The sequence below is a fragment of the Podarcis raffonei genome, chromosome W (genome assembly GCF_027172205.1).
Source record: "Podarcis raffonei isolate rPodRaf1 chromosome W, rPodRaf1.pri, whole genome shotgun sequence".
Taxonomy (NCBI): domain Eukaryota; kingdom Metazoa; phylum Chordata; class Lepidosauria; order Squamata; family Lacertidae; genus Podarcis; species Podarcis raffonei.
Window position 1 is genome coordinate 24,140,204 of NC_070620.1, and position 22,170 is coordinate 24,162,373.

General features: G+C 43.7%; 1 protein-coding gene across 2 annotated transcripts in view; it reads left to right on the top strand.

Annotated features, from left to right (window-relative positions):
* The window catches only part of LOC128405964 (mediator of RNA polymerase II transcription subunit 22-like), a 167,361-nt gene extending 147,909 nt beyond the window's left edge, over positions 1–19,452 (top strand). The window contains exons 4-5 of one of the 2 annotated variants that reach the window (XM_053373021.1): positions 16,799–17,007; positions 19,172–19,452. In XM_053373021.1, the coding sequence (XP_053228996.1) occupies positions 16,799–17,007; positions 19,172–19,367 (405 nt within the window). In that variant the 3' untranslated portion in view covers positions 19,368–19,452. The remainder of the gene's footprint in view (positions 1–16,798; positions 17,008–19,171) is intronic. The other variant, XM_053373022.1, reaches the window with a different exon arrangement.
* The last annotated feature ends 2,718 nt before the right edge of the window (positions 19,453–22,170 follow it).

The following is a 22,170-nucleotide window of genomic DNA, read 5'->3' on the forward strand; positions in this document are numbered from 1 at the left end:
GAGCTTGTAGGGCAGCGGCTGAAGAAGGAACAAAAAGGGTTTTCTTGTGTGAGTTTCTTGTGGCTGATTAGCTGCTTTCTCTGTGCAAAGGTCAGAGGGGGCAGGGCTTCTGTTGAGGTAGGGGATTAGCTGTGGGAGGAGCTTGTCAGAGCTTGTAGGGCAGCGGCTGAAGAAGGAACAAAAAGGGTTTTCTTGTGTGAGTTTCTTGTGGCTGATTAGCTGCTTTCTCTGTGCAAAGGTCAGAGGGGGCAGGGCTTCTGTTGAGGTAGGGGATTAGCTGTGGGAGGAGCTTGTCAGAGCTTGTAGGGCAGCGGCTGAAGAAGGAACAAAAAGGGTTTTCTTGTGTGAGTTTCTTGTGGCTGATTAGCTGCTTTCTCTGTGCAAAGGTCAGAGGGGGCAGGGCTTCTGTTGAGGTAGGGGATTAGCTGTGGGAGGAGCTTGTCAGAGCTTGTAGGGCAGCGGCGCGCGCCTAGCGGCGCGCGCAGTTTGATCCATCTTTTAGATTTAGGGGAGCTAGTCTCAAACGTTTGTTGGGGGAGATATAGGTTTATTTGGGGGGATTTATTTGTCCTGTCTTCACGCTTTTTATGATGGAGGACCGCCGTAGTCACCCCCAACGACACCTTCTCAAGATGGAGGGTGAGGGAACAGCTGCAGTCGCCTGTGGTTCCTGCGCAATGTTTGCCATCTTGCCAAAGGTTGCAGGCAGCTTTACCTGCAGCAATTGCATGTTGATTGCCCTCTTAAAAGACAAAGTCCAGCAACTGGAGGAACGTGTAGCTACGCTCCAAAGAATTAGAGAGCTGGAGCTCTTCTTGGAAGCAACAGAGCACACCGTCTCCACCAAGGAGGAGACAGGGGACTCCCCTGAGAAGGAGGCTAGTTCACCAACACAGGAGCCAGATATATGGAGAAACGTGACTCAAAGAAGTAGGAGGCCCAGGGTTCGCTCTGATTGTTTAGAAATACGCAATCGCTTTGAGGTCCTTTCCCCTAGCATGGAAGACGAAGAGCAGACTCCATTTGAGGATCTCTCCCTCATTACAGTCGATCAGGTATATGAAGACGAGCAGCAAAGGCAGTCTTCAGGGAATGTGCAGGCGACCTTGGAACGGACAGCTCACGGAAGAACCCCGACCAGACCTAAGAGGAGGCGTGTAGTGGTGATAGGGGATTCCCTACTGAGGGGAACAGAAGCAGTGATCTGTGGGCCTGACAAGATGTCTCGGGAAGTGTGCTGTCTCCCCGGGGCTAAGATCCAAGATGTAACTGAACGACTGCAAGGAATCATAAAACCCACTGACAAATACCCCTTCCTCTTGATTCATGTGGGAACCAATGACACTGCAAGCAATAGCCTCCAGAAGATCAAAAGAGATTACGAGGCTCTGGGCAGGAAATTGAAGCAATTAAATGCACAAATTGTCATCTCATCTGTCCTCCCAGTTGAACGACGTGGCCCAGGGAGAGAGGGAAAAATAGTGGAAGTGAACAACTGGCTTCGCAAATGGTGTAAACAGGAACGGTTTGGATTCTTAGATCACGGAATGCAGTTTCTTGAAGATGGACTTCTGGCAAGCGATGGGCTGCACCTCACAACGGTTGGTAGGAATGTTTTTGCAAAAAATCTCAGAAACCTCATCAGGAGGGCTTTAAACTGACTAATGTGGGGGAGGGAGACAGTGCTCCTGAAGGTAGGAGTCTATCAATTGATGAAGATGATCATCCAAATGTCATAGACCGAATGGAGCAAACAGCACGCAAACCTAGTGGTGGGAGGAAAAAATCCTTAAATAAGAGACACGGGGGAATGATTAATGGACTTCAATGTCTGTACACTAATGCGCAAAGTATGGGAAATAAACAAGATGAGCTTGAGCTCTTGGTACAGCAAACTAAATATGACATAATAGGCATCACTGAAACCTGGTGGGATAAGTCCCACGATTGGAATGTAGTAATGGAGGGATACAATCTATTTCAGAGAAACAGACCAGACAAGAAAGGAGGAGGAGTGGCGTTATATGTCAGGGATGTGTATACCTGTGAAGAGATCCAAGATTTAGAACCTCAAAGCCAAAGTGAGAGCATTTGGGTCAAAATTAAGGGAGAGAAGAATAACAGTGACCTCATTGTGGGAGTTTACTATAGATCCCCAAGCCAAACGGAGGACATAGATGATGCCTTCCTGGAACAGATGGCCAAGCATGCAAAAGGAAGGGAGATAGTAGTAATGGGGGACTTCAATTACCCGGATATTTGTTGGATGTCAAACTCAGCCAAGAGCATAAGGTCAAACAGATTCCTCACTGGCCTTGCAGACAACTTCATTGTCCAGAAAGTGGGAGAAGCTACAAGAGGAACAGCCATTTTAGATCTGGTCCTAACCAATGTTGATGACCTGGTTAGTGGGGTAGAAGTGGAAGGATCATTAGGCGCAAGTGATCATGCTCTTCTGAAGTTTACTATACAGCGGAAAGGAGCAGCCAAGCATACTAGGACTCAATTTCTCGACTTTAAGAAAGCCGACTTCATAAAACTTAGGGAAGTGCTGGGTGAGATCCCATGGACAGTAATACTAAAAGGAAAGGGAGTTCATGATGGCTGGGAGTTTGTTAAGAGGGAGATAGTAAAAGCACAACTTCAGGCAATACCAATGAGACGGAAACATGGAAGGTGCCTAAAGAAGCCAGGGTGGCTATCTAAAGAACTTTTAACTGAGTTAAGATTAAAAAAGGATGTGTACAAAAAATGGAAAAGGGGGGAAACCACCAAAGAGGAATTCAAACAAATAGCCAGCACGTGTAGACACAAAGTCAGAAAAGCTAAAGCACAGAATGAACTCAGGCTTGCTAGAGAGGTTAAAAGCAACAAAAAAGGCTTTTATGGGTATGTTCGTAGCAAAAGGAAGAACAAAGAAACAGTGGGGTCACTCAGAGGAGAAGATGGTGAAATGCAAACAGGGGACACAGAAAGGGCTGAACTCCTCAATGCCTTCTTTGCCTCAGTCTTCTCCGATAAAGAAAACAATGCCCGACCTGAAGAATTTGGAGCAAATGATTCAGCAGAGGAAACACAGCCCAGAATAACTAAGGAGATAGTACAAGAATACTTGGCTAGTCTAGATGTATTCAAGTCTCCAGGGCCAGATGAACTGCATCCAAGAGTATTAAAAGAACTGGCAGATGTGATTTCAGAACCACTGGCAGTCATCTTTGAGAATTCCTGGAGAACAGGCGAAGTCCCGGCAGACTGGAGGAGGGCAAATGTTGTCCCTATTTTCAAAAAGGGGAAAAGAGAGGACCCAAATAATTACCGCCCAGTCAGTCTGACATCAATACCAGGGAAGATTCTGGAGCAGATCATTAAGCAAACAGTCTGTGAGCACCTGGAAAGGAATGCTGTGATCACCAATAGTCAGCATGGATTTCTGAAAAATAAGTCATGTCAGACTAACCTGATCTCGTTTTTTGACAGAATTACAAGCCTGGTAGATGAAGGGAACGCAGTGGATGTAGCCTACCTTGATTTCAGCAAGGCATTTGACAAGGTGCCCCATGATATTCTTGTAAAGAAGCTGGTAAAATGCGGTCTTGACTATGCTACCACTCAGTGGATTTGTAACTGGCTGACTGACCGAACCCAAAGGGTGCTCATCAATGGTTCCTCTTCATCCTGGAGAAGAGTGACTAGTGGGGTGCCACAGGGTTCTGTCTTGGGCCCGGTCTTATTCAACATCTTTATCAACGACTTGGATGATGGACTCAAGGGCATCCTGATCAAATTTGCAGATGACACCAAACTGGGAGGGGTGGCTAACACCCCAGAGGACAGGAACACACTTCAAAACGACCTTGACAGATTAGAGAACTGGGCCAAAACAAACAAGATGAATTTTAACAGGGAGAAATGTAAAGTATTGCACTTGGGCAAAAAAAATGAGAGGCACAAATACAAGATGGGTGACACCTGGCTTGAGAGCACTACATGTGAAAAGGATCTAGGAGTCTTGGTTGACCACAAACTTGACATGAGCCAACAGTGTGACGCGGCAGCTAAAAAAGCCAATGCAATTCTGGGCTGCATCAATAGGAGTATAGCATCTAGATCAAGGGAAGTAATAGTGCCACTGTATTCTGCTCTGGTCAGACCTCACCTGGAGTACTGTGTCCAGTTCTGGGCACCACAGTTCAAGAAGGACATTGACAAACTGGAACGTGTCCAGAGGAGGGCAACCAAAATGGTCAAAGGCCTGGAAACGATGCCTTATGAGGAACGGCTAAGGGAGCTGGGCATGTTTAGCCTGGAGAAGAGGAGGTTAAGGGGTGATATGATAGCCATGTTCAAATATATAAAAGGATGTCACATAGAGGAGGGAGAAAGGTTGTTTTCTGCTGCTCCAGAGAAGCGGACACGGAGCAATGGATCCAAACTACAAGAAAGAAGATTCCACCTAAACATTAGGAAGAACTTCCTGACAGTAAGAGCTGTTCGACAGTGGAATTTGCTGCCAAGGAGTGTGGTGGAGTCTCCTTCTTTGGAGGTCTTTAAGCAGAGGCTTGACAACCATATGTCAGGAGTGCTCTGATGGTGTTTCCTGCTTGGCAGGGGGTTGGACTCGATGGCCCTTGTGGTCTCTTCCAACTCTATGATTCTATGATTCTATGATTCTATGAGATTAGAAACTGTTTTCAGAGTTATTTCAGGAGACTTTATGCACAAGGGCCGGTGAATGAAAAAGAAATAGAAGAATTTCTTTAAAAATACGGATTACAAAAAATTTCTGAACAAAGTAAAGTGATTTTGAACCAGAAGATAACTGATCAAGAAATTGAGGGAGCCATTCAAAGTATGCAATTGGGAAAATCTCCAGGACCTGATGGACTAACCTCCAGATATTATAAAGCTTTGAAAGAATGGCTTATACAACCGTTGAAGGAGGTTTGTAATGAAATTTTAGAGGGGAAGAAGGCACTTGAATCGTGGAAAGAGGCTTATATCACACTTATACCAAAGTCAGAGACTGAGAAGAACCAGGTTAAGAACTACCGCCCTATATCATTACTCAATGTGGATTACAAAATTTTTGCAGACATTTTAGCAAAAAGATTGAAAAGAGTTTTGGTGGGGGAGATTCATAAAGACCAAGCGGGCTTTCTTCCAGGAAGACATTTGTCAGACAATGTGAGAAACATAATAGACATTATGGAGTTACTGGAAGTTAATATTAATACCAAGGCAGTATTAATATTTGTAGATGCGGAGAAAGCCTTTGATAATATTTCTTGGAGTTTTATGAAAAAGAATCTCCAAGGGATGGGGGTAGGCCAAGGTTTTGAGAATGGTATAAGTGCGATTTATTCTGAACAAAAAGCAAAACTGATTGTAAATAATGTGGTTACAGAAGAATTTGCTATTGAAAAAGGGACACGACAGGGATGCCCAATATCCCCACTGCTTTTTATATCTGTCCTGGAGGTTTTATTAAACATGATTAGAGGGGACCAGCTGGTTTATTTAAATGTAAAGGTTCATCATTGTTGCCCCCGATGTGTATGTCTTTAAGGGGCCAGAGCAAGGGCCAGAGTAAGATAACGAGACCCAGCTTTACAGCTGTGAAGCATAGCAGGTGCTGCTGAGTTGTATTTGATTAAGGTGTGTCAGCATTCGGGTGTAGAATATAAGGAGCAGCACCTAGCTCTCCCATTACCCTGGGGGATGGGTTGGTGGTTGGGTCTGGTTTGGTTGTTAATGTGTTTAGTGTAAAAGGAGTTTTTGTTTTTCTTATTAAAACCTAGTTTAAGTTATTTTTGAGTCCTTTACTTTTTAATGCATGGTCTCCCCAGCAAGCTCTCTGCAGCGTTACCATACTGCAAACAGCCAACATCTTTGGTTATGGGCCCAGCTGCTGAGTGGATGACTGCATATTTTTGGACTCTGAGAAAGGTTTGAAAACTCCTTCTCCTGTTAGTGTATTTCTGTGGGTCTGGAAGAGTTCCAGAATGGTTGACCGGGTTCCTGAAGCTGAGAAGGCTCTGGTCTTCCCACAGCTAACAGATGAGAACTATAGTTTATGGTCTTTTCGGGTGGAGGCGCTTTTGACCTCTAGAGAAGTATGGACCTATGTAACTGATGACCCTCCTGACCCTGTGACTAATGCTTGGTCGAAAGGAGATGCAAAAGCCAGGGCGATAATTAATTTGGCAGTCAGCGACCAGTAAGTAGTCTATATAAGAAATAAGAAAACTGCCAAAGAAATGTGGGACAGTCTTGCAGCAGTGCATGTTAGAAAAGAGTCAGCATCTGCATTGACGTTTTTCAAGCAGTTGTACCAGACGAAGTTGCAGCCTGGTGGTGATTTGGCAGCACACTTGAGACGTCTGGAGGCAATACGCGGCGAATTAATTCGAAGGGACATGGAGATACCTGATATTCAGTATGTTTTTATCATTCTTTGTTCCCTTAACGAGGACTTCGATGGTATAGCTAGCCAGATATCTGCCGTTCCACCAGCACAATTAACTGTGGAAGGGGTAACAGCAAGATTAATGGGCGAGTTGGACAGAAGGGAGGCTTGTGCCATAAGCACTCCTATTTCTAGAAGTAATGAGGAACGCCATATGCAAACCTGTGGTGATACAACTGCATTTAAAGCTGCCAAGCGTTGTTGGTTCTGCAATAAGCAAGGACATTTTGCAAAGGACTGCAGATCCAAAAGAAAGCAAAGTACTCCCAAGCCTGTTTCTGTTCGTCAGTCACGGTCGTCAGCCCAGCAGCCGACATCGTATAGTAGAGACAGAAACGAGCCGCGAGTTTTCCATGCTAGGACAACAGATCGTAAAAGACTTAAACGTGCCAAGTGGAAGTCTTTTGTTGTGGACTCAGGAGCATCTCAGCACGTTTGCAATGATCGAAGCTTGTTTATTTCTTTCGAAGAGGAAATTGGTAATGTACATTTAGCCAATTCACAAGTCTTGCAGTCGCTTGGCAGGGGTACTGTTAAACTTGACTCTTTAAACATTACAATAGCGAACTGCATTTACTGCCCGTCAGTGGACAATTTATTATCAGTAAGGTGTTTTGCTCGTCAAGGCATAACTGTGCGTTTCTTAAAGTCAATGTGTGAGTTTTTCGATGGGAACAAACGTCTATTATATGCCCGGGAATCTGATGGTTTATATAGACTGTATTTTCGCACCTACTCCCAATCGCCTATAAATTGCAGAGCAGCACAATCAAGCCAGGGGTTGAGGAATGTAAGGCCTCATTCCGGGTGTGTCCACGAGGCACACAGAATTCTGGGACATCTGAATTTTGCTGATGTAATTAAGACAAAGAATATTGTTAATGGCCTCAACTTAAAACCATGTAAATTCTTTATGCAATGTCTATCCTGTTGCAAGAATAAGGTTAAGGTTGCACGCAAGGGTAGGTGCTCAGATAGGAAAGTAACTGAGCCATTTGAGCGTGTACATTGTGATTTAGTTGGGCCACTCCCACCATCATTAGGAGGTTCTAAGTACTGGCTTACTCTGATAGACCAGTATAGTAGATATTGTTGGACTTATGCAATAGCTGAGAAGTCCCAAGCATTTGAGAAGTACAAAGTTTTTTGCAACTGGGTAAAAACGCACTTTAACAAACCAATTAAGAACCTGTTTTCTGACCGGGGTGGGGAATTTGTTTCTGAGGATTTTGAGAAATTCCTGGAAGCGCAGGGGACTACTCATGAGTTATCTTGCCCCCAAAGTCCCTGGCAAAACGGGCTTGTTGAAGTTGTGCAGCGTGACCTGCAAGCAGGGGTTAAAACTTATCTGCACGATGCTAATCTGCCCAAAGTCTTTTGGGCTGAAGCGCTCAATGCCTTTTGTTATGTTAGAAATCGCAGTTATCATTCTGGTTTAGATGTCACCCCCTATGAGAAGCTGTTTAAAAAACGCCCTAATCTGAAATACCTACGCATTTGGGGTTCAGATGTAATTATGCATTATCCCGCTAAGCAGAAATTGGGTGAACGTAGTGTCCAGGGAAAATTAATGGGCTACCAGCAGGGGGCGTACAGAATTTACATACCAGCAACTGGCAAATTTCATTTTACCAGAAGCATGATACAAACTGTAAATTGGAATGGAGTTGCTGTCTTCCAAGATACTGATGGTATAGATAATACTGAGGAAGAAGAGGAAGAAGCAGCAGCAGCAGGAAATGGTGCTTCTGAAGTAATGGGAAAAGACAAAAAGTCTGTTGAATCTGATTTGTTTGATGATTTAAAGTCACAGGCACCCAAGGGGAGGTTAGATTCTCTTGAGTTTTCTGACCGTGAGCTTAGCTTACAGGCATCTCTTCAATCTGACAATGATTTACAACCTGAAACTAGTGGTTCACTTAGTCCCATTAAGTCTGAGGAGTCTGACTCTCCTTCCGGACTAAGACGTTCAGATAGAAAGAGACAGAAGCCACAACGTTTTGCAGATGAACATTTTAATACTGTGTAATGCAGTGGAACAAAATAATTGCAGGGGTGTGTCTGGTATGGTGTTTTGTTATAACGGTTGTCCATTTGAATGGAAGTCCCAGACACAAACCATTATTTGTCTCTCCACAACAGAGAGTGAATTATGTGCATGCGTTCAGGCCACTCGTGATGTAGAATGGTATCTGCAAGTATTTGCAGACCTACAGATGCAAGTAACACTACCAGTAAAAGTTTACCTTGATTCCCAGAGCGGACTTGCTATCCTGTGTTCAGAGACCAATACGCAGCGCACTAGAGTCTTAAGGTTACGTTTACAGTTTGTAAAGAAACTAATTGCTGACGAAATGATTGTATTTGAATATGTTCCAGGTGACAATCAAATTGCGGACATTTTTACTAAAGCACTTCCAAAGGTTATACATGAAAGACATGTACAAAATATGCTTTATGTTTTTGTTCCACAATGATGAACCGCAGGGGAAATGTTGAATGGTTTATTTAAATGTAAAGGTTCATCATTGTTGCCCCCGATGTGTATGTCTTTAAGGGGCCAGAGCAAGGGCCAGAGTAAGATAACGAGACCCAGCTTTACAGCTGTGAAGCATAGCAGGTGCTGCTGAGTTGTATTTGATTAAGGTGTGTCAGCATTCGGGTGTAGAATATAAGGAGCAGCACCTAGCTCTCCCATTACCCTGGGGGATGGGTTGGTGGTTGGGTCTGGTTTGGTTGTTAATGTGTTTAGTGTAAAAGGAGTTTTTGTTTTTCTTATTAAAACCTAGTTTAAGTTATTTTTGAGTCCTTTACTTTTTAATGCATGGTCTCCCCAGCAAGCTCTCTGCAGCGTTACCATACTGCAAACAGCCAACAGATTAGAGGGGACCAGCTGGTTAAAGGGATTCAGGTCGGAGCTAAACAGTACAAACTGAGAGCATTTGCAGATGATTTAGTTTTAACTTTACAAGAGCCAGACACTAGTACGAGAAGAGTTTTAGAGTTAATACAAGTATTTGGTCAAGTAGCAGGTTTTAAGCTGAACAAAGAGAAAACGAAAGTACTGGATAAAAATTTAACAGTTGCAGAAAGAGAGAAATTCCAGAGTGATACTGGTTTAACGGTAGCAAAGAAGGTGAAATACCTGGGGATAAATTTGACATCCAAGAATGTGAATCTATTTAAAGATAACTATGAGAAATGCTGGGCAGAAGTGAAAAAAGATTTAGAAATATGGTCAAGTCTGAGACTTTCCTTGTTAGGCCGAATTGCTGTTATTAAGATGAATGTTTTGCCGAGAATGTTATTTCTGTTTCAAACATTGCAGATTGTGGATAAAATGGATTGTTTCAAGAGGTGGCAAAAAGATATATCTAGATTTGTCTGGCAGGGCAAAAAGCCCAGAATAAAATTTAAGATACTAACTGATGCAAAAGAAAGAGGGGGGTTTGCCCTGCCGGACTTAAAACTGTACTATGAATCAGCGGCTTTTTGCTGGCTGAAAAATTGGCTGCTTCTTGAAAATACAGATATTTTGGATTTGGAAGGGTTTAATAGATTTGGCTGGCATGCATATATGTGGTATGACAAGGTTAAAATCCACCAAGGTTTTAAAAACCATATTGTTAGAAAAGCCCTATACAATGTATGGATTAGGTACAAAGATTTGTTGGAAAACAAAACCCCCAGGTGGTTGTCACCGATGGAAGCTAAGGAAGTGAAAAAATTAAATATGGAATCCAAATGGCCGAAATATTGGGAAATTATAGAGTATGAGGAGGGGAAAGTTAAATTGCAGAGTTATGAGAAATTGAAGTCTAAAGTAAGAGACTGGCTTCATTATTACCAGATAAATGAAGTTTTTAAACAGGACAGGAAAATTGGCTTTCAGGTGGAGAGGTCGAAATTAGAAACAGAGCTTTTGGAACCCAGTACTAAGAATTTGTCAAGAATGTATAACTTGCTGTTGAAATGGAACACACAGGACGAGATGGTTAAATCAGCTATGATTAAATGGGCACAAGACATTGGACATGACATTATGTTTGCTGACTGGGAACAGTTATGGACCACCAGTATAAAGTTCACGGCATGTAATGCCTTAAGAGAGAATATTATGAAAATGATTTATAGGTGGTACATGACCCCAGTCAAGCTTGCAAAAATTTATCATTTGCCCAATAACAAATGCTGGAAATGTAATGAAACTGAAGGTACTTTTTATCACCTTTGGTGGACGTGCCCAAAGATTAAGGCTTTCTGGGAAAGGATTTATAATGAAATGAAAAAGGTGCTTAAATGCACTTTTGTGAAGAAACCAGAAGCCTTCCTCCTGGGCATGGTAGGCCAATTGGTGTCAAAGAAAGATAGGACGTTTTTTATGTATGCGACAACAGCAGCAAGAGTACTTTTAGCAAAGTACTGGAAGACACAAGAACTACCCACACTGGAAGAATGGCAGACGAAGGTGATTGACTACATGGGACTGGCTGAGATGACCGGCAGAATCCGCGACCAAGGGAAAGAGACGGTGGAAGAAGATTGGAAGAAATTTAAAGTTTATCTTAAGAACTGTTGTAAAATTCATGAGTGTTAAAATGTTTTGAGTAATGCAAAATAGAATTGCAGCGATAAACAACTGGACATGAGAAAAAGGATTTAAAGGAAGTGTTACAAGTAATTAAAATCAGGGGTTGCTGGAAAGATTTAAAACAGGGATGCAGAAAAAGGAGGTATGGGGAAGTCGCTGAAAGAAGGCTTAAGGAAAAGAAGGTTAAGAAATTATACGTGTTTATATGTTTGTTTGTTTATGTATTGTTTTGTATTGTCTTTTAATATGTGTTGAAAAATTAATAAAAAATTTTATTTAAAAAAAAAAACAATTTGGACCATAACAGCCCCCTGTCGACAGTGTCAAAAGCAGCCTTGATATCAAGGAAGGCCACATAAAGACATTCTTTATGAAGCCGTGTGTACTTAGTGGCTAAATGAGATAACACCAAACAGTTGCGTAAAGTAGATTTCCCTGGCCTGAACCCTGCCTGCTCTGGACCTATGATGTTATTCTCATCAAGTCAAGTAGTTAGTTTATTTAACAGATGTTTAGCATACAATTTCCCGGTGTTTGACAGTAGACTTATTGGCCGATAATTGGATGGCAGCTTTTTGTCACCCTTTTTAAAGATTGGGATAATTATAGATAGCTGCCATGAGTTAGGTATGATACCAGATATATCTATCATAGTGAATAGTTCCTCTAGTATCGGAGCCCACCACTCTGGCTTGGCTTTGAACATTTCAGATGGAACAGCATCAGGGCCGGCAGCCTTTCCTGCTTTCATCTGGTCAATTAAAGTTATAACTTCGGTGATGGAGACAGGGGGCCACTCATCTGCGAAAGTAAAAGTGGTATGGTCTTGACTATCAGGTGGAATATAGTCATTGAAGAAAACCGCCTTAAAATGCTCTACCCATGACAAAGATGGAATCAATGTCAGTGAATCATCCTGTGTCTGTGGGGAGTCTGCTACAGCCTTCCAAAATTTCTTATGATCTTTCGTTAGGATGGCTGAGAGTAGCGTATCCCAACATGCCTGATTATATCTTATCCGGCTGAGCTGGATAGTTTCCCTAAGTTGTTGAGATCTGGAGAAGTAAATGTCAGGCAACTGAGAGCTGCCCGTCTCTCTGAACTCTCTATAGAGTCTCCTAACCTCAGTTTTAATTGCTATGGTTTCTTTGTCAGTCCAATCGCCAATCCCCCTCTTCTTAGGTGACCTGTGCGAGTGTAAATGGGACAGTTCAATTGTTAAAAGTGTCAATATATTCCTCAAACCGAGAGATTCCAACAACAGGGGAAAGTTCACCTTTCTCTACCGAAAACAAATGAATCACACAGTCAGAATTCACGAAGCTTTGGAAAAGAGATAGTGTATGCTCGTTAACTCGTATCCTTACGTGCTGGAGACTTGGTTCCTGGGGGGATGGATTAATTAACTGTTCTGACTTCCTCGATGGAAAGACAAGTTTGCAATGTAGAGGGAGATGGTCACTGAGCATAGGATCACCTATGTAGAACTCAGCCACGTAGGGCATCAAATTAGTGGGTATCAGAATATAGTCCACCACACTATTTCCCTGCGGGGAGATATAGGTAAAATTCCCAGAGCCTTCCCAATCAGTTAGCCCATGAGCCACGTCAGGGTCCTGGTGGTGGTCAGCTTGGTGAGTCGCAGACTAGCCAGATTAATTACTGGATCCCAGGATCTACATTCCCAGAAAAAGAAGTCTGGAAGAACAGTGGTATCCAAGATCTCCCATGCTTTTGTATACACTTCCCACCCTTGGCCTAGGCAGGCATTAAAGTCTCCAGTAAAGATAATATGTAGGTCAGGGCAAATGAAGTCCAGATTCTCGAGCACATGTGCAATAAATTTCCATTGTAGGTTCTTGGCTGTGACAGTAGGAGTGGGAGGGATATACACATTGATCAGTAACATTTCCTGTCACACTAGCTCTATCTTTGTTACTAGTAATTTACAGCTAGCATTTGTCGACAGGATGTGTTTACTTTTTATATGGGGAGCCACCAGGGTTAACAATCCACCCGAAGGCCTACCTTTCTTGTGGCTTTTGGTTGCCGGAATTGAAAAGGCATTAAAACCTGCAAGTTCAATGTGATGTAATGACCTGGTTTCTTGTAAACAAACTATATCATGTGCCCTTATTAACTTTCCAAAGTCAAGGAGACACAGCTTAGAAAACCACCCTGCCACATTCCACGATAACAGCTTCAAAGAGGAATGTTGCACCAGGTTCCCAGCCATGGCATAAAGTCAATCTAGGTGCATGTCGGAAGGTTGGCTATCACTTGGAGCCCCAGACTGTTCCTGATGTTTTTCCTTCACTACCTCTAGGGTGTCAGTTGTTAGTCTGTTGACCCTGGTGTCATTACTTCTTGAACTTGCAACTGTCATCTCCTTGATCGTACTCGAGTTGGCGATTTGAGGGGTGAGTTTACTAGAACTTGGAGCAATGTTAGAATTCTACTCCCCTGTAGTTTTTCCTGGAGACAGTGTTATCTGATTTGCTGAGATCATTGGGGGGCGGGGGCCTTCGTCGAAGACAATTAGATCTATCTCTGACTTTGTCACGTTACCCTTGGGAGGAGCGTCATTTGTCGTTGGCTGAATAGATTCCAGCCGGGGTAAAGAATGGTGAAATTCAGGATCTGCCAGAGGTCTGATGGATTGTTCTATCTTTGACTTCTCTAGATTGGGCTGGCGTTCTTTATGTGTTTGGCCTATTTGCTCTGAGGTTTTCCTCTCCAAGGGAGTATTACGGTTGGGTTCACCGCATGTATCCATCTTTGACGGCCCTTCCGAATGAATCGCAGACCTATGACAAAAGCCCTTTGGCAGAGAGGGTGTTGGTTTCTTGGGGTTGGTCCGGCTATACGGCAAATTTGGCAGTAGTTGTTTTCGTTCTGTTTCTTTAAAAACGTGCCTCAAATCAATATTATAGTCCTGTAAGAGGGCCCTATATTTCAGGAGCTTTTTAGGAGTAGCCAAGTCGGAAAATGTCAGCATGAGTCTAGTGTGCTGGGGGTCCGTGCAAAGCAAGTTTATCATGATCAAATTGTCGCACTGGATGTTTAGTAAAAGCTTAAAGTTTCTCTTCACGCTGTCAATTGATATCCAGTAAGGCAGCTTACCGTTGAAAGGATATATATCGAGAGCTACTTCAGTGCATTGTAGGATTAGGTCCCTACTTTCACTATTGTTATTTTTACTATTTTTAGTCACTCAGTTATCAAGTCCAGACCAGTTACACCCCTGTACACGATGGTCATGGGGGAGGGCAACGCTGTGGCCAGCCTCTTTAGAATTGAGGGAGCTATTTCCGGTCACCAGAAGCACCAACTTAGTCAAAAGAGACGTTACCTTTTCTAATTTGCTCTTAATTTCCTCCACTGTTCTTGCAGTCAGCAGACAGTGGTCCGTGAGTATTTCTGCATAGAGCGGTGCCCCCTCTGATAGTAGTTCATGGGATAGTTCTGTTGGGATACTGCCAGGGAGACTAAGGCCATCATGACTCCATGTCGCCTCCGGACGATCCATCGATCTCCCGTAGATACAGTATCAGTCAATTAGCGACACGAGCCTCAGAAATAACTTGCCACATTCCAGGGCTTGTGCACGCTCTTTCAGCAGAGTTTGCACAACGAAAGATGCACTCAGGAGAGCATTATTTACAACTTTATTCAGCGTTGGTCAGAACAAAGAAAACATGACTGCCTGCTTCGATGTCCAGGCGCGGAGAGAGAGAAAAAAACAGCTATAGACAAAACAGAAACTTCCTGTGAACAGGAAATACGCAGGCTGTGACACAACAACCTGCTCCCTTCTTAAGGTGGAATGGAAATATCCTAACAAGTTCATGGGCGCTCGTCTCAGCATTCTCCCCTAGGTGATCTCCACCCATTAAAACGTCCCCACCTACCTGGGAATGTGCTCTGTTGGATGTGATAGGTTCTGAATTCTGTGCTCTTATGAAATCATCCAGTTTACTCTGCTTGCACTTCTGCTGTGGGCTCACTTGTGGAGATGAGACCGGTCACTTCTTTTTCCTACCTAGTCATTTTCCTGGAGATGTAGCCGCTACTACATTTTTCGCTCTATAAGATGCACCAGACCATAAGACGCACCTAGTTTTTGGAGGAAGAAAGCAAGAAAAAAAATATATTCTGAATCTCAGAAGCCAGAACAGCAAGAGGGATCGCTGCACAGTGAAAGCAGCAATCCCTCTTGCTGTTCTGGCTTCTGGGATAGCTGTGCAGCCTGCATTCACTCCATAAGACGCACACACATTTCCTCCTACTTTTTAGGAGGGGAAAAGTGAGTCTTATAGAGCAAAAAATGTGGTAATTTCTGCTGTAAATCAAAAACCTTGGCGTCCTCCCAAAATAGAGCAATTAATCTCCACTTCTGCTTAGTTGGTAGACTGAGTCGAGCTGCTTAGTTGGTAGACTGAGTCGAGCTGCTTAGTTGGTAGACTTAGTTGGTAGACTTAGTTGGTAGTTGAGCTGCTTAGTTGGTAGACTGAGTCGAGCTGTAGCTAATTAAGGCTTTCTCCAAGACTTTCCAAGACTTTCTCTAAGACTTTTAACTTGAGCTTTTAACTCAAGCTTTGTGAATATATTAGTTAAGGAAAAGCTGCCAAATGTTGTAGATAAAATACTGAGGCTGATAAAAGCTGAATAAAAACTGATAAAACTAATAAAAACTTAACAAAAACCACACAACTGAATGTTTTAATATGCCCCGGGACCTGCTGGTGAAGGGTGGGCAATAAATTGTTGTTGTTGTTATACATTCAGGGTAATTTGGGGCTGTATGTCAAGATTGGATTACTGAAATGTGCTGTATATGGGCTTCCCTTGTGCTCATTCCAGAAGCTGCAGTTAGTGCAGAATGCTGCAGCATGATTGCTGACAGGAGCAAGACCTTGTCAGCATATAACACCCAAGCTAAGAAACCTGCAAGGGTTGCTCATTTGCTACTGGGCCATGTTTGTGGTGTTAGTATATATAGCCTTTAACAGCTTGGGACCAGTTTACCTGCAAGATAGTCTTACCAAATATATGCCCAGTGGACTGTTCTGATCTGTCGAACAGGCACTGTTACAAATGCCCTGTAATACTTGTTCTGCACTTGTAAGAAGTTAATATTTTAGGGTGGCAGCACTGATGCTTTGGAACTCCCTGTCCATTGACATCAGGCAGGTGCCCTCATTGTACTCCAAGGTAACTGCCAAAAACATTTTTGTTTAGGTAAGCCTGTCCAGACATGTAGAAGGCAGACACATCTTAATTTGGTTTTCAGCTTGTCATTGACTTTAATTATTCATTGAATGTTTTAAATCAGGGGTCAGCAACCTTTTTCAGCCATGAACTGGTCCACCGTCCCTCAGGCCATGTGGTGGGCCGGACTATTTTTTTTTGGGGGGGGGAATGAACAAATTCCTATGCCCCACAAATAACCCAGAGATGCATTTTAAATAAAAGCACACATTCTACTCATGTAAAAACATGCTGATTCCCGGACCGTCCGCGGACCGGATTTAGAAGGCGATTGGGCCGCATCCAGCCCACAGGCCTTAGGTTGCCTACCCCTGTTTTAAATAGTAGTGTAGTATTTTTCTTTTTTCTTTTTACTTATGATTTCATTGTTTTATTCTTTTTGTAAACCGCTTTGACACTTTTTCTTTTTATGATCTAGTGGTGTATAAATAGTATACAATAAATAATTTGAATATGGATGTCTCTGCTAGGTTCGGGCTGGTGAGTCTCTTATGAAGCTTGTCTCTGACCTAAAACAGTTTCTGATCCTCAGTGACTTCCCTTCCATCAACAAAGCCATCAACCAGCGGAACCAGCAGTTGCGCAGCCTTCAGGAGGAATGCGACAAGAAGCTTATTACCCCGCGTGATAAGATCTCAATAAACCTCTATGAGCTGGAGGAAGAATATTACTCTTCCAGGTACAAGTGAAGCCATGGACAGTTGCCCTATAGTAACCACAACAATTGCCTGCTTCTGACATGGGGTGGGGGCGGGGTGTGTGTGAAAATAACAACTGTCCTTGTTTTAAAAAGCATCCCTAAATTCCCAGCACCCAAAGAATCTGGGCCCCAAAGCCGTTTTACTGAGTACTTCATGTTTGACGTGAGATGTGGCCATTTTGGAGGGCAAGCACACCATGTAACTAGGACTTTCTCCACAGAGATGTGGAGGTGAGCTTTTCTCAAGATCGCTGCGGAGGAGAAACTGCATGTTTCCCATCATGACATTAATACAGCTTTTTTGTACGGGATTTTGGGGGAGGAGCTGTACATGCTTCCACCTGACGGGATGCAGATACAGAAGGGAATGGTCTGTAAACTGCGGAAATCCTTATATGGTCTCAAGCAGAGTGCCAGGTGTTGGAACACAAAACTCACTGAGACGTTGCTTTCTCTAGGTTTTCACCAGGGCAAAGCTGATCCATGTGTGTTTGTCAAGGAGGAGGGGCAAAACAAACTGTATTGTTTATGTTTTGTTGATGATCTTCTGATGTTTTGGAAGAATCAGGCTTTTTACCAAAGCACCCTAGCTCAACTGAAGGAGCACTTTGACATGAAGGATCTTGGTGAGGTATCCAGCTATCTTTCTCTGCAGGTGGAGAGGGACCAAGCAGGTAATTTTCTGGTACACCAAACACAGAAAATTGCTGATGTATTAACCAGGTTGAATTTGGTTGATGCAAACCCAGCAGACACACCGATGGTGACAGGTTACCAGGTAGATAGTACTGCTGAAGCGTTTTCTGACACAACGCTGTACAGATGCATTCTAGGCAAGTTGAATTTCATTGCTAGATGTTCAAGACCTGACATTGCTGTAAGCACTAACCTGCTTAGCAGACATGCTAACAATCCTACTGTTCAGGATTGGAAAGCTCTGAAGCGCATAGCCCGCTATTTGAAAGGGACTTTGCACTACAGGCTGAGGTTCACCAGTCAGAAGACTGGAGGTCTTGAAATCTTTGCAGATGCGAGTTTTGGAAGTGATACCACGGATGGTACAAGCACTTCTGGAGTATGCTACATGTACAACCACTGCCTGTTTGACTGGTTGTGCAAAAAGCAGACGACAGTTAGCCTAAGTTCCTGTGAAGCAGAACTCAATGCTCTGTCATTTTCACTCATGGATTGTGAATGGTTGATGCAACTGTTTAAGGACATCGGGGTTTCTGTGAAATGTCCTATACAAGTGTATCAAGACAATAGATCTTGTTTGGCTTTGCTGAACTCGGAGAGTTGCAAGCAAAGGACCAAGTACTTGCAGATTAAGCTACATCGTGCAAGAGAGTGTATTCAGAAAGGACTCATTCAGGTGTCCTACATGCCAGGAAATGAAATTCCTGCTGATCTGTTGTCTAAGGTTGTTAACAGAGAACAACTTAAGGTTTACGTACAAAGGTTGCAATTGGGTTGAACCACAGGTACTACAGGTTACACGGAAAGGGGGAGGATGTTAGGATATTTCCGTTCCACCTTAAAAGGGAGCAGGCTTTGTGAGTCACAGAGTCTGCGTATTTCCTTTTCACAGGATGTTTCTGTTGTGTTGTTGCTTTCGTTTCCTTCTTGTTGCCTGAACATACCGATGCAGGCGGTCATGGTTTCTTTGTTCTGACCAACACTGAATAAACTGTAAATATGCTCTCCTGCTGTGCATCTTTTGCTGTGTGAATTCTGCTGATAGAGTGTGCACCAGCCTAAGAATGTGGCAATCTATTCTTGAGGCTTCGTGTCGCTATTTGCTGATACTGCCTGTCTACAGGAGGTCGATGGATCGTCCGGCAGCCGGCTTGGGGGCTCAGATGGACTTTGCCTCCCTGGCAGTATCCCAACAAACTAGCATCTGGTTGGCCACTGTGAGAACTGGATGCTGGACTAAATGAGCCTTTGGCCTGATCTTGGAGGGCTCTTGCGTTCTTAACCTTAGTTGTTGCTTTTTTTTCACTTTTTTCTGTTTTCTTAACACTGTTGCCTCTGTCTTGCTTTTCTCCTTTTCTCTCCCTCCTGTATCTCTCTCTCTCTATCTTTCCCTCTTGTGGCTTTTCACTGTCCTTTTCTCCTTAACGGGCATCTCATTCGGGGAAAGCTACAGTCTGTGTGACACCAACGACCTCCCGCTGTGTGAAGCATATTGGAGACAGGAGCTGACCATGTCCTCCCCAGAAGGCCTAGCCATGCCTCTGGCAGCTGCCATGATAGAGAACATTCCGGCCTCTCAGGGGTCCATTCCTTCTCACCCTCACATCAACAGGCATGGAGCAGGCCCGGCGGAGCATGCCTGAAAAGGGAGCCTGCAATTCTCCCCAGCTTTGTTGCATTTTGACAGTTGAACATTCCGGTGGTTGCATCAAGACAACATTTTCCTGCCCCCCCGGCCCTCTTTGTAGTGATCAGGTGGGATTGATATGAGGGATTATAACAAATATAGAGTGAACCATCTGTATCAGCAATGAAAGCATTGCGTTGACTGGGTTTAAACTATTTTGATATGATTCTTGATCAATCCACACCTCTGCATCCCTGTTTCATTTCTCTTTCTTGACCAGTCACGTACACTGCCAGTTGCTTCAACAGGCAGGCATCCTGGGCCATAAAGATAGTGGGCAAGCTTCTTTGAAGTAGCCTTTCCAATATGTTAATCTCAGGATGTTGATCTTAGGGCCAGGAAATAGTTTCACAGGAAGGTGATAAAGATGCCTATCTCCTTGCCATCCTTCCATCCTCTCTTGTTTACTCCTGTTTGTGATCTCCGGAGTTTCTCTAGTCCTCTTTTATTTACTCTCAGATTATGTATGCATGCTCAGAGTAGTAGTCTTTGTAGTTAAAAGAATTTCTTTTGATTTAACTTTGTTCCCACATGGGTTTGTTGAAATGCTCAGAAGAAATCTGATTGGTTCTTTTGAACACTCTGTAAAACTTCTTTTGTGAATAAAACAACCTAGGCCAAGGGGTGGAGGCACACAGAGAGAGATTATTATACACACCCTTCCCAGAGTCTTGCTGGTTCAAGCCTCTGTGTGTATTCTTATTAATCAGAGTTCAATCCTTCCTTTACTTTGGGAACGCCTCACCTCTTCTCTCGCAGCAGGCCTCAGCTGTATTTGCAAGAAGCCACATTTCTCTAGGCACCACCTCACAGGGTAGCCAACCCAGTGCCCAGTGCAGTCAAGATGGGAAGTTTGCTTCTCTTGTGGCTGTGTCTTTGGCGTGCAGGCATTCTTTTAGTGTTCCCTACCTACGAGTGAAATGTAGATCCCTTGGGAACTGTGCTCTCTTAGATGGAATTTCTTGTGGGGAAAAGTTAGGCTGTTGCTTATAGCCTGACATTTTAGTATCTGAATAGGAATTTTAGAGCAGGAGCTGCCTTCAAGGCAGCCCAAGATGGCAGAAATTTAAGCCACTGAAATTATTGCCACTGGATACAAAATTATAAGAAGAGTGTCTTTGTCCACATGGTCGGTTTCTCTTGAAGGTGCAGAAGCTGTAAACAAAATGAAAAAACTTGGTGGCCCTAGTACTAAATTAAGAACAACTATTAAAAAGTAATAATATTACGTTTTCAGTACTGTATTTTCTCCGTATCAGTTGTGTAAGCTAAGACTCACATCCCTATCCTGCAAATACCTACTCTATTGAGTAGCTTCAGGGAGCAGTGTTCAAGGGTTGTTTTCGACTAAAGGAACAGGCCTTAGTCGTTTTCCCATACTCCAGTTGCTAGAGTATTTGGCTTTTTCCCTTCCGATCAGCTGTATAAGGAATTAAAGCCCTATCATGTAACTACTTACTGTATAAGCTGATGCCTCTTTCTACCACACCCTTCTCTGCAAACCATCTGCTCACACTTTGGTAAAAGTCTGGATGCGGACCTTAGCGTACATGTACAGTCATACCTCAGGTTGAAGTTGCTTCAAGTTGAACGTTTTCGGGTTGCGCTCTGCCGCGACCCGGAAGTAACAGAACGGGTTACTTCCGGGTTTCATCACATGCACAGATGCTCAAAATGACGTCACACTAATGTTCAGACGCGGCAAATCACAACCTGCAGAACAGATCCCGTTCACATCCAGAGGTACCACTGTATTTGAAAACAGGACTGGGCCATCTAAAACATTGCAAAACTACTGACAACCTTTCTTTTCTTTTTTAAAATTTATTTAATCATTTTTTCAATACAAACAACAACCGCAAAAGACACTGACAAGGAACTGCCATCAGCTCAGAGATGAGAGGTAGAAAGGCAGTTGTCTTACAGGGAGCCTCCGAAGATCGTGTGAAGCAGCTCTTCCTCCGGCGAGGAGGGAAGCCCCGCCTCCAGTGGGGAAGGGATGCAGGGCTCGGAAGATGCAAGAGAGAGCCGCAACACCGAGCCTGAGCAAAGCGGGGGAGAGGCAGGTCCCCCTTTGCCCACGCCCTCTCTGCGCAGTCAGTTTACGCACAGAGAGGGGAGGCGTAGGATGGGGGTCAAAAGACTTGTTATGTACTGAGTTGAATAGGATCCAAACTGCAGCAGTCTGATTGGTCCTAGAACAATAGGATCCAAAAGGCAGCAGTCTGATTGGTCCTAGAACAATGCAGCAGTATGATTGGTTGGCAGGAACTACCCAATCATGCTCCAGATAGAAGTGAATCCACAACCTGATTGGCTTACAGTAGAATTCCGGAATTAGCCAATCATGTGCAGCCCATTGTGTAAATAATATATATAAAGCAGATACTTTGAGGGGACTTTCATTCATTCCTCCTCACCACTATGAGCTGAATAAAGAGCATGAAATCACTTTGTGACTCTGAGTATATTTCACTGGCGACGAGGATGGGATCCCGCTGAGCTGACTGCCACACACAGCACCGCAGCACCGCCACCTGCCGCACCGCTGCCTCGCACCGTGTATCCAGGCTTCAGCTCCGGGACACAAGGAACTCAGAATGGCAACCGACAACAGCTTCTCGCCATTCAACCCAGCATCTGGAGACTGGGAAGCGTACGCCTCCCGTTTCACCTTCCTCCTAGAAGCCAAAGGGGTCACCGACGAAGAAGACGCCAAGAAGAGGGCGATATTCTTCAGCGTCTGCGGAGAGGAGACG